This window comes from Pelodiscus sinensis, chromosome 1 (assembly GCF_052426305.1).
Source record: "Pelodiscus sinensis isolate ZL-2025 chromosome 1, ASM5242630v1, whole genome shotgun sequence".
NCBI classification, from domain to species: Eukaryota; Metazoa; Chordata; order Testudines; family Trionychidae; genus Pelodiscus; species Pelodiscus sinensis.
In genome coordinates, this window is record NC_143052.1 from 240,880,745 (window position 1) to 240,902,362 (window position 21,618).

The 21,618-nt window shown below is 40.8% G+C and overlaps 1 protein-coding gene across 5 annotated transcripts in view; it reads left to right on the top strand.

The window, feature by feature from the left end:
* Positions 1-21,618, top strand: part of SH3RF3 (SH3 domain containing ring finger 3) — a 397,687-nt gene that overhangs the window by 316,367 nt on the left and 59,702 nt on the right. For all 5 annotated transcript variants that reach the window (XM_075918091.2, XM_075918106.2, XM_075918099.2 and 2 more), the window contains 2 exons: positions 15,343-15,443; positions 19,435-19,605. In XM_075918091.2, the coding sequence (XP_075774206.2) occupies positions 15,343-15,443; positions 19,435-19,605 (272 nt within the window). The remainder of the gene's footprint in view (positions 1-15,342; positions 15,444-19,434; positions 19,606-21,618) is intronic.

Here is a 21,618-nt window from a genome sequence, read left to right on the forward strand (position 1 = left end):
GTCCGGGGGCATGTTTGCAGGGGTGTAGCCAGGGGGAAATATGGGGGCACCACATTAGAGGAGCACCTATTTAGTCTCCCTCCACTCCCCCTGTCATCCCTCGGCTCACCTGCTCCTCCTCCATCCACCGCCGCCAGCTAGAGCCTCCTCCCTGCGTCTCTGTCCCCAGCCCCATCTCCTTCATCTCCTCCTGCAGGCGTGCTGGGGCTGGCTCCAAACTGGAGGAGGTGGGGGAAGACACGGTACAAGCTCCCCCCCTCCTCCCAGGATCAGGCTCAGCCGTGTGCCAGATTCGGGGCCCTACCGTGCGGGGAAGACGGGCACAAATTTTGCTTTTGCCCTGAGCGCATAACACCCTCACTACGCATCTGCTTGTTTGAAGGGCAGAAGAGGGTTTCAGGAAAAAATTCTTTCTGGATGTGGTCCCCATTGTGTATGGGTTTTAGTTGTTTGATGTTGCTCCAAGATACCCCTTATAGATTCCAGTATGGAGTGATCGGTGACAACAAGCGGTCCCAAGTACGTATGCTAAACTCTCTGTTGCCTTGTATTTAGCTGTGAAACTCTGCAGACCTTTCTTAGGTCTGAAGAAGAGCTCAAATGCTTGTAAGTGTAAGTTGCAGTTTAACCTCCCTTTAAACATCAATATAGAGTGAGTGGGTCTAAAGCAGGGGTGGGCAAACTTTTTGGCCTAAGGGTCTCATGGCTTGCAGGAAGAGGCTCAGGTCAGAGGGTTGGGGTGCAGCGTTAGGAGGGTGCTCAGGGTACAAGTTTGGGACAGGAGGTTGTGATGCAAGAAGGGGTGCGAGGTGTAGGAGGAGTTTGGAGTACAGGCTCCAGCTAGGCGTCACTTACCTTGGGCAGCTCCCAGTTGATGGTACAGTGAGGATAAGGCAGGCTCCTCTCCTGCCCTGGCCCTATGCCACACCCAGAGGCAAGGGAAGAGAAGGGAGGTCAGGCAGCTCTGCATACTGCCCTCTCTTGCATGCACTGCCCCCATAACTTCTACTGGCCACAGTTCCCCATTCCTAGGCAGTGGGAGTTGTGGTGAGACCAAGAATTATGCTCTCTCAGGAGCTGCACATAGCCCTCTGCCCCACCCCTCCAGGGGTGCAGGAACATGCTGGCCAGGAGCCGCCCACGGGCCATAGTCTGCCTACCCCTGCTGTGTAACGGATTCTGAGTGTAAGGGAGAATCTAATTTGTAACTAATTTCCCCTTCACCTGCCTTCTCAAGAACCTTATGGCTGTACATTCTGCCCATTCTGTTCATGTCTAGGCTGAAGAACAGACTACCACAAAATGTAGTACATGTGCCAAAATAGGTAGCTATTCCACAATAAACTAAGATAGCTACTTCAGTAACGTAACACTAAGTACTAAATATGGATCGGAGACCTTAATATAGGCAGTCCCCAACTTATGTACATGTTACGTTCCAAACACCTGGTCGTAACTCGATTTGGTGGTAAGTCGGAAATACCCTTAAATGCGCTGCCCACACTGTTCGAAAAACTTGACGTACATGGTTCTCAACTCGAAAATATTATAATGGGGTTAATGGGAGGTTGGTCGTAAGTACAGATGGTCAAAAGTCGGTGTGTTCGTAAGTCGGGGAGTGGCTGTATATCAGATAAATCATACACATGTTAGGTAATGTAAAAATGGCATATTTGGATTTTCCAGAGACATTACAGACCATCATTTTCTGTTCTTGAATTAATCAAAAATAAATTCATACATACACTGTTAAAATAGTACAAAGGTTTGTGCTGAACTAACAACCCAGGAAATTAAAACTTAAAGCACAAAAGCCATCCTTAACCTACTCCTTTTTAAATACTGTAGAGGGAGTAGGAGGGAGCAAGACAAACTTTTCATCTTAAAAGTGTCTGAAAATCTTTTGTAAAAAAATGTTTGTTTCCAAATGATTTGGGGCCAGATTGCAATGCCCTTATTCACACTGATGTCTTACTCCAACAGTATTTCTTTTGACTTCTTTGGGACTATGGTAAAATAAGGTACTCTTCAGCATTTTTAAAGGAATCATACATTACATGCGCACAGTGCAATCTGTGTATGTATTTAGAGGCATAACCAGGGCTGTGGCACAGTGAAGCATTCAAGTGTTGTAGAAAATACACCTGAAATACATTGATGATATGTTCATCTTCAGGACAGGTATCCTAACCTCTCTCATTGATTTCCACCACACCTTCAACTGGTGGAAACTCTCTCTAGAATACTCCCTGGACACCACAATCAGCTTCAACAATGGACAAGTATGTACAAGAAACCCATGGTTTGCCACACCTGCCTTCACAGATCCACCCCAAACATACCAATACATCTGTTCTCCACAGCCAGGTACTGCTAACACATATGTACTGAGGAGAAAGTCTGAGATTCACACTTTAAGACACTTATCACCACCTTCACCAAACAAGGATACTTCACCACAGAAAATCATCTCGTTTTAGAGTGGGCCACCCAAATATTTGAAGAGAACCTGCTTCAGTCAAGAAAAAAAACCTTCTGACTGCACATCCTTAGTTGCCATCAACCATCCCACACTAGAGGCCATACAGGGTATCATTAAATAATTAAAATCTGTACTCAATGGGAACCCCATTCTTAAAATCTTTCCTAGAACCCCTTCTTCTGGCCTTCACACAACCACCGAAGCTCATGATCAAATTCAAGCTCCTCACAGAGAAAAATCCACCAATTCAAAGTTGCCTCACATCCATGGAGAACAAAAGATGCAAAACCCGCTGACATCTCTCCACCTCTACAGTGATCAGTATCCTGCATAACACACCTTTCAAGATCCTTAGGTCTTACACTTGCCTATCACACATCCTGTGGTGTACCTCATTCAGTGCACTAAATGCTCCAATAATAACTATGTGGATGAGACCAAGAATTATGCTCTCTCAGAAACTCACACAGCAAAATGATAAAGGACAAAACCACCATATTACACACAGGTGTGAACACTTTTCAACAAAACAGTAATTCCATATCTGACCTTTTAGTCCTCATCCTCAAGGGAAACCTGCACACACCTTCAAAATACAAACCTGGGAGTTAAAATTCATAACTTTGCTAACAACAAATAGTCCTGTGGCACCTTAGAGACTAACAAATATGTAAGATCGTGAGCTTTCGTGGGTAAAACCTACTGCATCAGGTGAGCTGGAGTGGAAATAAGAGAATCCAAGGAATACATAACAGCACAAGCAGTTACCTGTCAAGTGTAGGACCTGTGTTAATGCAGCTAATTAATTAGACCGGATGTGTCCCGTTCATAGCTTTCGATGTGAAAATGCGAATCCGCATGGTGTAATTGTTCAGGCTGTGGTTGGAGTGTGGGCTCTGGGACCCTGTGGCAGGGGAAAGTCCCTGAGTCCAAAGGTCTACATCTCAGTCAAGCAGCCCAGTAGCCTAAGCACTGTGAGTCTTGGTCAGCTGACATAGGTCAGCCACAGATGTTTAATTGCAGTGTAGATTTATCCTCTGAATACCTTTCCCAAACTTGAAGAAGAGCTCTGTATAGCTCAAAAACTTGTCACTTTTACCAACAGCAAATGGTCCAATAAAAGGTTACCTCATCCACCTTGTCTTTGTACTGGGATCGATATTTACTTCACTACAATAGGTTTTTTTTGCCCTTTCACAATGTTGCATACAATTGTAAACACATATTTGCCCACAAATATAAAATACTTGGGTATTTTAAAAGTATTTTAAAAAACGGTGTTCTAAAAATGACCTTTGCATTTCACTTAAAAAACAAAAAGGTTGTGGCTTTTGTTGATTTAAACCAGACCCTTCATGTTGTTTTGACATGCTTTTAGTTCTTTTGTAAGTTGCTATATTATTACAAACCACTCATTTCTCCAGAAAGGTATGCATTATAGATGTTCAACAGTGATATGTACCAGGACAAAATCAGAGTATGAAATCACATATAATAAAAGCATTTCTAGATGCCATTTAACTAACAATTGAAAACTGCTAGCTTTACTAAATTGTTCGTTATTATACAAGTGGTATCAACTCAGTTGCTTCCCACAAGTTAATACATTGTATATGGATTTCTTAGTATTTTGAATTCATGTGCAAATGAGGGGTGTCTTTCCATTGACTAAAAATTTAGAGATGCTTGGAGATAAAATTATGAGCTTCAAACCATCACAGCTGGGGAAAAAAGCACAAATACAACACATATTGGAAAATCAAAATAGTTGGGGGGGAAAAGTATTTATGTTGCAAGATGCATTGCTTTGATCTCCGTTTCATTTGCTTTCAGGAGAATTTGCATGTAGTATGCTTGATGCCTACATGCTGAGTGTAGGCCATTAAACATAAGAACTGCCATTGAAAAAGTAATAGTGGTTGTCCATCATGCAAAGTGTTCTGATGTGCTTGTGAAATGAATGTTTATTGAGAATGTACTAATGCTGCAGGCCTGTGATAAAATTGAAGTTGAATTAGGTAATTGGTGCAGAGGAGCTGTCCATAACGGAGACGCTCTGGACAGCTAAAGAAGTCTCATGGCACACTAATCATGCTTAAGCCTCAGATGGCTCATCTTGCTTCCATTTTCACCCCTTATGAATTATTCTTCCCTGCTTCTAGAAAGGTCATAGGTCAGCCCTGCTCCAGGTCCCCTGGTTTTTGACAGAAAATGCATCTCATGAATAATGAAGTATGGCTTTGTGCATACTACATAGTGTCTGGGAGAGGAGGAAAGGTTGCAAGAGCGCTGTATCTGTATTTTAAATAGTTCTCACCTTGTATGGGGAATCCATTTGTAATTCTCTGTGTGAAAGTGCAGGTTTTTTAACTGCAGGTCACGCATTGTGGATAGGTCATGAAGAATGAATCTTGGCAACATATTTATCAATCCCAAAATGTGACAGTATTTGGAAACAAAAGAATCCCCTTTGAAATGGCTGTCCAAATAATTTGGAAGTGTTGAATTTTAGCTGAGAAAATGTAAATATAGAGCACTTTTAAAGCTGCAGACTGTAAAATTTGACATGCATTCTGGAAAAGCTGATCATGCAAAGCATACAGATTATATTTAAAATCTGAGTTGGGCCAAGAACCTTGAATTTATGTGAAGGGAGGGCAGGACTGGGGAAGGAAAATTCAACACAACCTACACACCTAGTTTTAATTTGAGGTCAAATCCAAATCTATATAGTACCGACAACCTAGTTCAGCTATAAGCAAAGATTGACCGGAACAGTTTTTATGAGATTTTGCTTAAATATGACTGAAATTTCACAGGAACAGCTGATCTCATGAGAATTCCACCATTCTAGATAACAGAAATCAGGTGCTATCAATTGGACCTAAAAATCTTATGAGAACAGCATGAGAGATTTTGGCTAGTTTAATCTGAATTTACCCTTGAGCTTTATATACCGTAAAACCATAGACTAGAAATATCTGGAACTGGAGCCAAAAACTATCTTCTCAGCCCATCTCTATTTAAAGTATATCATTAACAAATCTAGTGACTTCATGCTTATTTTAAAACACAGAGTTTTCTGGGGGCTGTGCACTCATGCATATGTGTGGGCTGTATTATCAAAGTATATTGTAAAATACCAACAGAATTTAAAGGGCATGTTAGCATGTGCTATACACACTGGACTACTAAATTTCTCTTCGGAAGTTTTATAATCTAAAGATATGTTATTTGACTGAATCTCTAGGCTTGTTATAAAGGCTAACTAGAACCCAATACAAAGCAGTCATCCTAAAGAAATAACATGTTTAAGCATTTGCTATACTCCTTTCATCCTATACTTTTAGCATCAATATATTTTGAAAGTCTAAGAAGCAAAAACCTCAGTTGTATACTATAGCTAGCTAAACAAGCATGGGCTTTATTCAATATTTGAGGGAGTTTTATTGAACTGTGCAGAAATCTCTTTCCTGCAAAACTAGCAAAACAAATCAGATGAAAGATAATTTTTTTCCAGGTTCTCAACAAGGAAGAAACCATAGAACATTTTAAAACATTTTACTGCTGGAATCATTTTGTGCAGATTAATCTTGGTGATTTATGTTATCTGCCAATCAACTGCTGATTCTGGAGAATCGGGAGCATATAAATATGGAAGCTAGGGGCTTCATTTTACAATGCACCAGAATATCCTGGTCTTCTATCATATGATATGTGTATGCATGGTATTTTAGGAAAAACAATTACAACATACTATTTTCTTGTTGGTTGTTTATTTAATATTTATATAGCAGTAGCACTTATAGGCGCCAGGAGTGACAGTGAACAGATATATGTTCCTTGAGTAACGTTTAGGGGGAGATTAAAGCACTAGCGCTAACTGCTGAAAAGGATACTTTGAAATACAAATGCGGGAATGTGCAGAAAACTGATTAAAATGTGCTGAAAAATCCTACAGGGAATAACTCTAAACAATTCATTTTAGAGGCCTAGAAAATGTCATATCAGAGTAGCCAGTAATAAATACTGCACTTGGTGTATAGACAGAGTTCCCATTAATACAAAGTGTATGAAAGAAGTTGACAAAAATAGGTTATTTCCAACACAAAGTTGTCTTTAGAATATGGGGCAGTGGTAAGTGGAGACTAGGGAGGCTCATTTACATGAGTTCACCTATGATCAGCTTCACTATTCACATTCATGGAACAATTATTGATGGGGGTTTTGTCACATTTTGAACCAAAGCTAACATGGAGCTAGAATAGGCTGTTTTAGTGCTCAGCTGTAATCCCAGCCCATGCACAACTGTAAGTGCCTCAGAAGCTGTATAAGGCACTAAATGAATGATAATTAAATAACATCAGTGACAGTATTTGTGGAAGACAGGTAGTAGGTGGCATATGCCCAGCTGTAGTTGTAATTGTGTGTATTTGCTTTTACATATACTGTATACCATTACAAAATTTAAAAAAAAAATCTGGAACTGGTAAGACCCTTTTAGCTTATACTTTGGTAATTAACATTTCATGAGGCCACTTGTTCTTGCTAGAACATTTTTCGTCAATAGTCAGGAGCACTGCTGTGCTTCAAGTGCATTATTATTAAGTGCATTATTTCTAGGAACATTAAGACGTACAATGATTGCCAGAGTCATTGTTTTATGGAGTCAGTGAATTAGAGAAATGAGTAGCATGAATCTCAAGGACCATTACCCTGTTTTCTAGCTGGAATATTTCAGGAGGATAGTGTATTAACCAGTGTGTGTGGAATATCTGAGTGTTTCTCCCTTATTATACAGTAGTACAAAAAAAGCCTTGGAAATAAGATGTAAATATGCATTCAAAACATTAAAAGACATTTTCCTTTGAATTAATGAATGTGGCAAATGCCCTGTGGTGTGACTGTGCTGGATTTGCTTTGAAGTCAGAGTCGGGATTTCTGGTTGGTGATTTTATTGATGATAACATAGTTTTCTGCAAAGGCTGCAACTTGCAAAACTGCTGTATGCTGTCCCTAGTTTTATCACTCTTCATAACTCTCATGCCCCACCAAGAGACTCTGTTATTCCCTAAAGGCATAAAGCCTTTTAAAATTTAAGCATTAAAAATGTCATTAAAGTAACAGTGGAGATCTGACTTAAATGTAAAAAAGACTGAGAAAAGAGAAGTCAGAATGGAAAACTGGACTGCCATCTGTCATGCAGGAAGGGAGTGGAAGGGAAAGCACCAGGAGAATGAGTTTGGGATGAAGTTTTACCCTTATTGGGGGCTTTTAATTTACTTTTAATATTGTCAGTTCATCAGTAATAGTTTTATGTAACTTTCTGTAGTTTTAGTAGCTTTCAAGCTGTACGTAGATATACATATAAATAATATCATTATGGTAGCAGACCCAAGAGGCAGCATGTCTGTAATGTACTGAGGAGTCCAAGCTGTGAACTGGACTCTTCAGTATGTCATTGTATAGATATTCAGATGCCCTTTGTTTGATGCTGTTGTAGGGCTTTTCTGAATATTACTTTCCATTCAGTGGATAAAGAAAGACATAAAGAGTCTTCAGATACACACATACAAGCTCCCACTCCGGGGGGTCACTTGTTCATACCTGATGTCCGATTCTGACCCTAAGAACCGTCAGGTCCATATGGATGCATAATACCTTAACGTACACATTTCATATTAAGCCATAAGCATATGCAGTGTCATTACATATATAGGCTTCTAACGAGGACACCCAAGAATGCTTTGTTTTCACCAGATTGGAGGGCCAGAGAGTAGGACTCTTCATTCTCTTGCTATCAGGGTTGGGTTAAGGCAATCTAAGACCCCAGATACACTCACGCATGGGACACTTCCAACCCCCTTCCTTATCCGTGGCCCCAATATTCCTTTTTTCCACTTCTTGTAGACTGAGGAAATGGAACGGGGCGTGAGTGCTCCTGCTGACACTAGCAGAACATAGCCACAAAGGGGTGGCAGCTGCTAGGGCTACATACATTCTGCAGTGTTGTCTGCAGGGGATTGACCAGACCAGTGTCTTTCAGATTTAATGGCTCATGCATATGAATGGGGTGGTTCACATCTCTCAGAGCTGTTGTTTCAGGCTGTCAAGAGAGTCAGGTAGGTACCTCTGAATTGGTTACACTTGTTTTGTGTTTTTAAGGTTTTCTATGCAACCACATGTGCTAGAATTATATGTTGTTTTCTAATGAAAAAATAAATTATGGCATCATCCCCACAGCTCCAGGAGTCAGGACTCCCAGAGACAAGGCTATGGTATCTGTGTCTTAATAGGGCTTCTCTACATTGCACTGTAGTGCAGAAGAAAGGTGGGAGCAGAGGTGAAAGTAAGCAAATGTGCCCTGGGGTGTAGCTCTGACAAGAGCTGTCTAGGCTGCAGCAAAAGCCAGCTATTTAAAGAGCTGGCAGAGACCAAGGTTGCAATAGGACAGTACCTGTAAGAAATTTCAAGTTACTTTCACAGCTGGGCGGGAGTATTGGGGCCACTGGATCTGCCCAAGTGAAAATCCAAAATCAAACTCAGCCACGCCAGCTGTCCCTCTGCTGCAGTATGCCAGATTAACTAAGTACAAGATGTCTACATGGATGTGAAGGCCTTGAGACTTGTACTGTGACTAAGAATTCCATTGCTCAGCTTCTCTCTGCATGTGTGCATCTTTCACATAGCAGTCTTTCTATTATTTTTCAGAGTTTACATTTACAGTAGCACAGAGGTACACAGCATCAAAAGGTTAGCTCCCAGGTGTGTTGTCTTCATTCTAATCTGCTTGCCAGCTGTGTGTTACTTAAGAAGAATGAACTTGTCATTTATAGCAAAAAAATTATTTGCTATTTCATGGCTATTTGTTAAATATGGCAGACAAGGGACATCATTCTTCTTCTATTGATGTCCCTGTGGGCTCTCCACTGTTTGTGTCGGCTCATCCTGGTGCCGCAGATCAGAGTAGTCAGCTGGGTCGCACATGCACCATAGGTATCTCCCAAGCATTCAACACCTTAACATATAGCATGCCCGGTCCAGCCTTCCTCAGTTCCTTCTGTACCATTCTTGGCTGCAGAAGTAGCTCCACAGCCCTCTTTGCTTCACATTCTAGAAAAGATGATGATAGATAGATAGATAGATAGATAGATAGATAGATAGATAGATAGATAGATAGATAGATAGATAGATAGATAGATAGATAGTATCCAGACACCTCCCAAATCCAAAACATATTTTAATGAAAACCATACAAGACAATTCTTATAATTTAACATGCGTTGATGATATACATACACAGAGACAGGACTTTCGGCAGATCATATGTCACATGGCATGATTTATATGCAAGATCACAATTATATACAGATGAGGAATATGGTTATTACAGGGTACTCTCCCAAGGTACAAAATGTCACAATGTGCGTAAACTGCATTGAAGCAACATCATATATGGATCTAGCATCTTAACACAAACATTGTGGCTACGTCTACACTGGCATGATTTTGAGCAAATACTTTTAACGTAAGAGTTTTTGCGTTAAAGTATTTGCGCAAGAGAGCGTCTACACTGGCATGTGCCTTTGCGCAAGAGATGTGCTTTTGTGCAAAAGCATCCGTGCCAGTGTAGATGCTCTCTTGAGCAAGAAAGCTCCGATTGCCATTTTAGCCATCGGGCTTTCTTGCACAAGAAATTCATGTTGCCTGTCTACACTGACCTCTTGCGCAAGAACACTTGTGCAAGAGGGCTTATTCCTGAGTGGGAGCATCATAGTTCTTGCTCAAGAAGCACTGATTTCTTACATTAGAATGTCAGTGTTCTTGTGCAAGAACTCCCCGCCAGTGTCAACAGGCAGCATGTTTTTGCGCAAAAGCAAACGCTTTTGCGCAAAAATCATGCCAATGTAGACACAGCCTGCATGTAATATGAGGGTGCTATAGTGTCATTGTTACATGAATTTCTATAGTCTAGCAAGTGACCTTAACAGTTCTTAATTAAACTGCAATATATGCCTTAAGATGAATCTGCATGTGTGTAAAAATAACATTTTCAATTTTTCTCTATTTTTTATTATCTGTTGAATAACATCTGGAATTTTTGTAAATCTATACAGAATATTTGTAAGCTGCAAAAACTCTGCATCATGTAAGCCAAGCTATGGTTGTCACAATGCATGACCCAAAGTTTCCCCATAAACTTCATGGCTATGTCTAGATTGCATCCCTTTTTCGTAAAAGGGATGCAAATTAGACGTATCACAATTGCTAATGAAGCGGGAATTTAAATCTCCCCTGCTTCATTAGCATAAAAATGGCTGCCGCTTTTTTCCGGCACGGAGCTTTGCCGGAAAAAAGTGCCAGTCTAGACGCGGATCTTGTGGAAAATAAAGCCTTTTCTGAAAGATCCCTTATACCTTATTTTAAGAGGAATAAGGGATCTTTCGGAAAAGGCTTTATTTTCCGCAAGATCCGCGTCTAGACTGGCGCTTTTTTCTGGCAAAGCTCCGAGCCGGAAAAAAGCGGCAGCCATTTTTATGCTAATGAAGCAGGGGAGATTTAAATCCCCGCTTCATTAGCAATTGCGATACGTCTAATTTGCATCCCTTTTACGAAAAAGGGATGCAATCTACACAAAGCCTACCTGAATATGCATTTGGGTAGAGCCATTGCTCACGTGGTTGCATCAAACATGCATGCACAAATTATTGGTCATATAAATGGCTATTCACCAACAATAACAATTTCTTGGAGACAAAGAATGCTGGATAATTAGCAATAAGTGAAATAAGTAGAAGCATACAATTTTTTAAAGAATGGTGAATATGTTTTGTATACAATAAAAGGAAGCATTTATTTGCATTGACTAAAGCCACAACTCTGCAAAGACACCTCAGATGAGACCTGCTGTTGTATTTCTTGTCATCTCTTGAGCCGAGGTTGCCAATCATGATTAATTACGCCAGACTGAGCTGTGGCTTTTTCATGTAGATAAATTGGAACTCTAATAAGAGACTAACCCCATTTGCATTCATGACATTGAATTCTGAACACAAATCTCAAGACTTTTTCAAAATATAGTGCACTAGTCCACATGCAGTGTTCCGGTATTGTAGAGTTTACATTGCCCTCTCTCTGTTATCCTAGCTGTCCTCTGTTCTTTTTCAGAGAAAGATTAACCCAGTAATGCTGATTTTTGAAAGGGGCTGCATTACCTTAGCAATTCCTCTCACCAGTATACATCAGAAAATCCGCATCCACCTCTGCAAATAATGATTTGTTTCTTTACTATCTTTGCAATAAAAATGGATACACATAAGCCTTTGGTTAATTTTTTATTTATTTGTTGCCAATGTTTAGAGTGCCAAGGATTTCAAGGGAGACAAAACCTAGCCAATTATTTCAAGATCTATTTTTTCTTCCCTCCCAATTTTTTCCACCCGTACTGTTTTGGAATACCTAAGGGGCTTGTACCTTCTTGTGGGATAATGCTCAGTTTCTAAAGAGATACCTGAAGACTGATTTTCAAAAGTGCGGAACACCCTAAGTTCCTGTGATCATTCTGGTGAGCTGCTCCTGCACTGCTACACTGTTTTCATTTACCCATATTAGCAAATTCCTCAAATAAATGCCTGACAGAAGTTTTAAGCGTAGAATGTGCACCTGAAGGAAGTAGTTAAAATTTATTTTATACTTCACAACATGTATGACCAAACTACGCATTTGAAACATCCCACTATACCCTATGAGGGAGAACTTCTTACTGATACTAATTGAATGGCCAGTTCTGTCCGGCCAGGTCTACACTAGGAGATTATTTCAAATGTACTAAGTTTGACTTCTGGGCACCTGAGTTTACAAATTCAAAGTTCCATGTCCTCGTTATGGAGAAGAATCGAATGTAGTCTGAGGCAGGCTTTGTTAATGTGAACACACTGCCTTGGACTCAGCGCCCCAGGGAACACTCTGGGGAGCTATGGGAGGCCTCCCAGAAGCTAATTTGTTTGAATTAGTGGCACTGGAACATCAACACTAATGTTATTTCAGACTTACAAGTTCAGTTATAGCACTATTACTCATGAAAATCAAGAGTGCAGAGTTCAAATTCCGTGGCCCCTTATTCCTGAATAACAGGCTTGGTAGTGTGGACGCATCGCTTACAAAATTGACATTCGGGGGCTTATTTTGGACTAAGTCCTAGTATAGACCAGGCCTCTGTGAGCCCTGATGCAGATCAATACTTACTTGTTCCTCTGTGGACCATGTGACTGCCATGAATGGACCAGTCAGACACTACAGTGTACGAAGACTTATATAACATCAGAGAATTTATTCCTCCCTTACCTGCAATGTCCACTTCTTTCTGATCTGGGTCTTTTGAAGAATGTTGCTATTTCAGAGGAGGAGCCTATATAGATACAAGAACCATCCCTTCTACAGCTAGGGTTGCCAGGTGTCTGGTATTAACCTGGATAGTCAGGTATTTTCACCTCCTGTCCGGTAAAAGAAAATCAGAAAATACTGGACACCTAAAATGTCGGGTATTTTTTGTTTTTTTACCGGACAGGAGATGAAAATACCAGACACCTGGCAACCCTTCGGACACACTCAGCAACTGGGCCCTGCCCCCGGAGCCCCCACCCCCAGACTCTGGTCCCCCTGATTACCTGGTTCCTCAGGGAAGCTGCTTTCTGTCCAAGAAAACAAGATGGCTGCCACCAAACAGCCTAAAGACCCCAAGCAAGGGGAAGCAATGCCTTCCCTGGGTCTTAGTGCTCAACCTCTTCCTCTCCCTGCTCTGAATCTGCTCACACTTAAAAGGGCCATGGGCCATGCCATTTTAATGCTGTTTTATTTTTAAATTTGTGTTTGTTTGTTTGTTTGTTTGTTTGTTTGTTTAATAACTCTCGGGGTCTTTTTTTTTTTTTTTTTTTTTTGGTGGGGTGGTGGGGAAGTTGGTATTTTTGGTTAAACCATCTGGCAACCCTAGTAAAGCCAGACTGTGGGTGGGATGTCTCTGCCTACTAGGCAAGTTCTGGGAGGGACTATGCCTAAAGAGAAGCATTTCCCCCAGCAGCTGGCCAGCTTGCAGGTAAAATACACTCACTGTGCCCAGCCTATGAATACTGCAATATGATCCCCTTGGAACACCCATCCAGTCCCACTGACCAGTGCAGAGAGAAGGCAGAGCTGTGGTGGAGAGTCAAAGTAGCTCTCGGGACATGGGATGCTTTTGGCTGCCCGCCAAGGGGCATGTGTCGGAACAGTGAAATGTGCTTGTGCTCCCCCCTCTGTGCACAAATCACTTTTCCTCAATGTTTGAATGACTATAATTCCCTTAAATTCTCCTTAAACATTTTTCATTATACCATCTATTTTGAAGGTAAATGTTTTCTTCGGTGATATTATGAGTTGGAGCTGATCTACCCAATGTAAAGTGTGTCTACGGTGTTAATCTGTTTACATGACTCTTGTGCAATACAGTTAAGTCCCATCCCATTCCACATTTTGAGTGTATTGTAATCAGATGTTACAATTAGAGCTGTCCAGAACTATTTTTCAATATAAAATATTATTCTTGGGGGGGGAGAGGAAGGTTGTGTGAAAAGTGCTACCTTTTCATGGAAAATTTTTATTTATTATTTTTATCAAACATTTTTGTTTGGAAATGCTGCTGCAGTGCCTTATGGGAATAGTACTTTGGTTGCCCCATGTCCTCATTCTCCTTTTATGGACTTAGCTTGTCATCCAGACTGCATCTCTCATGGTACACTGTGGCCAGGGACTCCCCTCTCCAAGAAAATCAAAGCTGTCTGTGGAAAATATAGACAAAAATTCATTCATTTTCTTTGGGGAGGAAGAAGGGTTAACATTTTTGGGGCAATTGTGCTTATAACTGGATTTCCTGATTCTTTTTTAAAGTAGCTTATGCAGGCCTTTTATAGAACTGCGGATACATTAATAATCTTGGCCCAGACAAAAAGATCTGACTTCCTTAGTTGTGTATGACTATAAATCTTTTATTTAAACAAAAATAAATGTGACTTACTGATTGACAAATAGTTGACAGAACTGTAGCTTGGAAATTTCAGTGGGCCTCGGTCTGAGACCATAAAGTGGATTTTTTTTTTTTTAAAGTAGCTAGTTAAGTTATTTCTCCTTATTAGTTAAGTTTGTTATGCTTGGCTTTTAACATCACTGTTTCTTGATCTTAGTCTCAAAATGGCTTAAATGCTTTTTTCATGCCCCAAAGGGTGGAATATTAACGCTGTGTTTTTGAATGATGCTCAAGCATTTCCTGCCATTAGCCCTGTCAGATAGCAAGTGTGTATTTTTTTTATAGTGGAAGCTAAATAACTGTAGATAAGAAGTGGGTAAAAACCATGGTGGCACCAGTATTTCATATTAACTTGGCCCATATATTTCAGAGTGAAAATGATCTATTTTTAAAGAAATCTCTGCATACCTGACCAAAGTGTTAGGGATAAGAAAATGAGCTAGTTGGGGAAAAAATGTTCTTATTAAATAGATACCATTACAGGGACATAAAGATTGAACTGGTCAATATTAAATATTAAGCTAGCCAAGTGGATTTGCTTTGGTAAATGTTTTAAGGTTCAAATTCACGTCACAGCTGAGCTAGTCTGACATGCCTATGGAAATGTTAAGCTAGTGTCCCTCGTGCCTGAACTTATATTCTTAGAATTTCTGAGGCTAAATGCCATGTCATACAACGTAAGTTAAGGGGGTGAATCTGGGAAATAGGCTTTTCTCAGAAACTAACAAAAGATGTATTTTACCCTGTGTTTTAGGGAAATGGCATATTTCACTTCTTTTGTCTCTTATTTTTATGTTTCCAGGATTCCTCCTCGATTGGAACAGCTACAGTGGCTGGACCCAGAACAAGTGCAATAGTTGGAGATCAGGGAACACCAACAAAAGTCCAGCTTCCCCTCAATATGTAAGCAGCCACTTTATCTTAATCACACTCAGGCATTTTGCAAATCACATGTGGGTTTGATTCTTTTTTTTTTTTTAATTTAAAAGAGACTTCTCAAAGCAATAGCTCTTTGAATACAGTTATCTCTAACCTTCTGTTGAAGTTGAAAAATGAACAGTGAAAGACCAGGTCACCTTTCTTTATACAGTATTTTATTTTTAGCTTCCATAATATTTATTACAGCTGTATGAATCATTGTGAAGCAAATTAAGTGCCTATCTGTTAGAGAAACCCAGCTCCCTTAAATTTAAGGCTTTAGGAAGGCATATTTCCATACACTGAAACCACTGAAACAATCATCATTCAGATGAACTGTGGCTAGCCATAAAAACAGTCCAATCACATTCTTCTGTACAATAAACAAAGACATCAAATGGAACATTAGATGGAGTAAAAGAGTGATAGGATCCATTACAATAATTCTCTCCTAGACGATTGAATATATTGGGTACCTATTTATTAAATTACTGAACCCCTTCATCTAATAAAATATAGGAAGACCCAACTGAACCTAAAAATGCATATATGTATGTGTATAATATCCTAAAACAGTAGTTGAAATTCTCACACACAAACATGTAAAATGAGATTACAGATCTGCTTTAAATAGAATGGGAAATTCAAAACGCATGAAATCTAGCCCTTAGTAAACCCATTCTGTGACAATTAGGTACTAAAGCTTAGAGGATACAAAACATCATTCATTGTTCTGAGGTTCTGATGAGAGAATCATATCAATAGTCTGCAATCACTCTGTGGAATTGTGATATTAATGTGATGATATATATTGGGGCAACTCTTTTTCCTACCTTTTCAGATGCTTAGTGCCCTAGTCTAGTTCTTCTCAGTCAGGGAAGATTCCCTTACCTGCGGATAAAATTGGTACTTAAGTCCTTACAAAAAAAGTTCCAGAATTCACAATTTCAACAAGAAGAATATCTTAGGTCAAATCACAACCCAGAGGTGCCAAGATACAGTTATCAGTAAGACCATAACAGGCTTGCTCCTCATGCTCTGAAGCATGAGAATTTATGTATATTTTTTCAAAATATTTGTGGTTTTTTTAAAACCCTTACTATTGTAACTCTAGACATGCTTGGTGTCCATGTGCATGTGTAATCCTTTTATGAATTCTGCAAGCTTTTGGCATCAGTACCAAACAAAGTATAGGAACAGCTTTCTGGAGCGTTCTAGCCCAAGTCAAGTACAGTAAACTTCCGATAATCCTTTAGGACCCAGGGGGAGCCGGATTATCAGATATGCAGGACTATAGGAAGGGGGGGCTATGAAGGGTCTGGGGTGGAGTGGGGGGGATGCACCCCTCAGCGCTGCGGGACCAACTCGGCAGCACCCCAGCTGCTCTGTCTCCAGCTTCCCCAAGTCAGCCGCTGGTCAGTTTCAGCAGCGACTGAATCGGGAAAGCCGGGGGCAGCGCAGCTCCAATTGTCTGGCTGCCCGGAGCACTTCCGGGTTCCAGATGGTGCTGGACCATCAGGAGTGCCAGACCATTGGATGCCGGACCACTGGAGTTTTACTGTACTGGACAAAAAGGGTAAGAAGGTCTAAGACAGGCTACAAGAGACTCTGAATTGGGCTCATAATATAAAGACCTAAAAAAGTACTAACCAGAGATAAGTGATGCTTTCTGGTCCCAAGTTGTACAGCCACACACTCACCATTGTACCCTCACAGAGCACTGTGATGACAAGGCATAAGCACTGAGCATGTAGCACTGTTTCATGTCAGGCACATGCATGTCAATGTTCTTCAGTTCCTATGCAGCCTCATGTTTTCGGTGAGATGAGCAACAACTAACCTGATCATTGCTGCCTGGTTATACAAACCAAACAAAAAAAATACACAGAATGGTTTCTCTTGTCTGTTGACTAATGAAATATAACTATATCATATGCACATGGTGAATGGAGCCAAGTATATGAGCCTAAGCATGCTCTGAGGAACTGTTATCAAATATTATATATACTTGGAGGTAATGTAAAGGAATAGAATAAGAAAACTAATAGGCTACGTCTACATTGGCATCCCTTTCCAGAAAAGGGATGCTAATGCAACGAGTCGGAATTGCAAGTAGGAATAAGAAATCCTCCGGAAAAGGTCTTATTTTCCGGAGAATCGCGTCTAGACTGGCGCTTTTCTCCGGCTTATCCCCGAGCTGGAAAAAAGCGGCAGCCTTGTAAATGCAAATGCCGCGGGGGATATTTAAATCCCCCACGGATTTGCAATTCCAACTCGTCTCATTAGCATCCCTTTTCTGGAAAGGGATGCCAATGTAGACGTAGCCATAGACTTTATTCTTCCATCATATTCCTAAAGACTAGAAGTAAAAAAGCCAAGCATCATTTTTATTGGTTGCAGATCTGCAATCACTGTGGTTATAGTTTTCACTTTTTCTTTGTTTCTCTGCTACGAGGTTATGTACTGAGCCCTTTTTAAGCTTTCTTCAATATGAGGAGATTCTGCTACATTTGTATAGAATTTACCTTTTTATCTAGTCCTTCTGTATTTGCCTTCAAAACAACATTTAGGAACGAGCAATTATAAACATGGGTGGTTGGAAATTTCCTTTTGTAAGGGAGGCAAGGGAATAGTGTCAAAAAATCTTGATTTGTTTATAAGACAGAAGTTGCTGAGCGGAGGTTGTTCTTATTGTTTTTCCTTAACAAGCTTTCTAGCTATCCACTAAACTATAAGCAATCATTCTGAATTTTCAACAAGTATCTCCCCAAACATTGGGACTAATTTTAGCAGCCATAAGTTATAGTATTTCATAGCCTGAGTCATGTCCCTGAAGTAATCAAGCATGAGCAAAAGAGAGATGAAAGGAAGGATCCTAAACAAAGAGAATAAATAAAAGTATAATTCAAATATATAAAAAGTTATGGATATTGAAATCAAGATTAACTTGTGCAAATTGAAATAAAAACTAAGATTATAAGCATAATGCATACAAAAAACATAGGACTAGCTTTAAATCTTTGCTGTAGAGAAATTACGGTACCACTGATTTTAATGGGAGTGTTGACTAAGTAGGGGAATGGTTTGGCCTGAAGACCATTGTTAAAATATTATCTTATCCACACACAGAGGGCTGGAGCATGCTAATTTACATCCTCCCCAAACAGTAGGCTTTTAAAAACTCCTTACTATTGTAATTCTGGACATTCTTGCTACCCGTATGTATATTTAATCCATTTATGAATCCTGCTAAAATTTTGGCTTCAATGCTGCTTAGTGGTAGTGAGTGCTGCTGGCTAGTTGTGCATTGTGTGCTCCCCTCACAGGCCAGTTCCTGCTGCTGCCCCATGCTGATACCTCTGATACAGCAAGCAGCCTCTGTCTGCGGGGGGTCCAAGCTTGGACCCCCCCCTACAGATGGGCCTGCTGTTGCGGAGCAGCCTCTGTCTGCAGTACACCCAGTCTCTCAGCAGACAGAGGCTGCTTCAAAGCTGCCTCCGCTGTCCCCCTCCGCCCCCGACCACACTGCTGCTTTTGAAAGAGACAGCCACACCGGCGGGGGGCAGAGAGGGAGCAAGCAGCAATAGGGGAGCAGGTGGGTCTGCAGAGCCAGCTTAAATGCCGGCTCCACACATGTATCTGCTCCAACCTGCTTCCCTCACTCTCTGCACTACTGCCTCTCCATCGGAGACAGTACCACCAGGGCTGGTGGGGCCTGTGCTCATGGGAAGCTGGATTAAAGCTGGCTCCCCATTGTCACCAGCTCCCACCACCACCCCCTACTTGCTGTCCTGGCTTATTGGTTAATCATGTAGTCATCTACATGTTGACATCCCTCCCCCAATTGAGTCATCGTTTCTGAGCATCATTTGAGTCACAGGGATTTCCTACATTGTTAGACTGAAATAAGAACCTGAACATCACTTATTTTTGACATCAACTATTTGCTCAGCATGTGTGTAACTTTTCCCTGCAGCTACTTAGCTCTGTATGCATACAAGCCTCAGAAGAATGATGAGTTGGAGCTGCGTAAAGGTGAAATGTATCGGGTCATTGAGAAGTGTCAGGATGGCTGGTTTAAGGGGACATCTCTGAGAACTGGAATGTCTGGAGTCTTTCCAGGCAACTACGTGACTCCTGTTTCCAGGTGAGAACTATTGGCCAGAGCTTATTAATAGGTTCCAACTTCTAAAGAAAAATGAAAAAATGGGTAGATTTAGTGTTAAATTACACACTCATCCCCAAAAGCAATTCTAATGGCAATTTTCTACCATTAGGATCTCTGGTATCTTGGATTGTTGATTTTGGTTTTAGAATTATTCACTTTTTCAAGAGATATTAATTGCTTAAAATTACTATATTTCACTGGATTGCCTGTCCCATTATTATAAAGAACCTATGGGCTATGGAGCCCATATTAAAAAAAGGAACTAATAGAGATGAGCAAAATAAGGAGAGATTATGTTTCGTGTTTTAATACCTCATCATTTGTATTTTGGTTTTTATGAAACCAAAACTGCAGGGTCCTTTTAAATTGAGATTCATTTTATCAGAAATTCCCAAAGTTCAGATGTGGAAGGTGAGTTTGCTACATCTATCTGTGTTTCAGAAATAGAATGGAGTGAAACAAAACATAGTTTTGGATTTTGCAATATTTCATTGGTGAGAGTTTTGTTTTGCAATTCCAAAACAAAGGTTTTTGTAGAAAACCTGGAAGCTGGTTTCAGATATGATCCCTCCTGGTTTACATGCAATGTACGGTATGTGGTACAGACAAAATTAAAGACAAGCATAAATTGTAAAGGCAAACATAATAAATAGAGTGAAACCAGAACCAAACAAAGTTCCAGTTTGAACTGATATTTTTACTTGAATCAGCACCAACCCCGAACAATAATTTTATCCTACCTACTGAACCTGAATTGGAACTGAACTGATGGTTAAAGATTCAGGAATTTTAAGATCAATATTCTAAAAAACAATAGTGACCATTTTTCATTATCAAACAAGACAACAAAATAACAAGTAGACATGTGATTAGTGCTAGAAAGACCTGCCCAGTATACAGTAGAACCTCAGAGTGGTGGTGGATTAGCCAATATGGCCGATGCCGAGACCTCCCAGCCAATTGGGGTACCTTGGAAAAATGGGCACAATCTGAGCTGCCTATCCAGTGCCTCTGCTGGGGAGTGAGGTCAGTATGTGGGGGCTTGCTCTGCCCCTTCCACCTGGCAGGCAGAGGGGCAAGCCCCCTTGTCCAGACCCCACTTCCTGGCAGGAGTACTAGGCAGGTGAGGGAAGCCCCTATTCCCTGGCCCAGCTCCTCAGTGCTGGGAGAGGCAGGGCAAGCCCTCACTATTTCCCCAGAAGGAGCATGGGATGGTGTGTGGAGCTGCAGGCAGAAGGAGGAGCCTCCACTTGCTATGGTCGAGTGTTAACACCCCCATCATCTCCCTCTGCCTTAGAGTTACAAAACATCGGAAATGGAGGTTGTTTGTAACTCTGACATGTTAATAACTCTGAACAAAACATTCTTTCAAATTTTTACAGCTGAACATGGAATCAATACAACTTAGTAACTTTACTATATGGAAGAAAAATGCTGTGTTTTAGTTTGGGGGGGGGGTTGGGGTTGGTTTGTTTGTTTGTTTGTTTGTTTTGTCCCTGATGCTGCCTGATTGCATACTTCCAGTTCCAAAAGAGGTGTGTGGTTAACTGGTCAGTTCATAGCATCATAGGGTTGGAAGAGACCTCAGGGGGCCATTGAGTTCATTACTGTGGGGTTTGTAACTCTGGGGTTCTAGAGTCACAAGAAAAGAATAACATGCAAATAGAAGGAAGCCAGCCCACAAGAGTAGGAGAGGAGAAAGGAAATTTTGGGAGCAGCCTGTATATCACATCAGGCAGCAGTGGGACCCAGAAACAGATGAACAATCTTTGTGATTGTTCCTGGGGAGGGAAGAGGTGGAATTCTCCTTGATCCCAGAAGTTAACCATAACTCTATAAACCAGATGGAAAAGGTAGTGATTCCCCAACCCTCCTGCCCCTTGGGCAGTCCTCCTCTGACCCATCTCCAATGCCTGAGATATCTACTCCTACTACTTGCCCCACTTGAGGCAGGGCCCAGCCTCCAAACTCAAATTTATCCTTTCACCACAG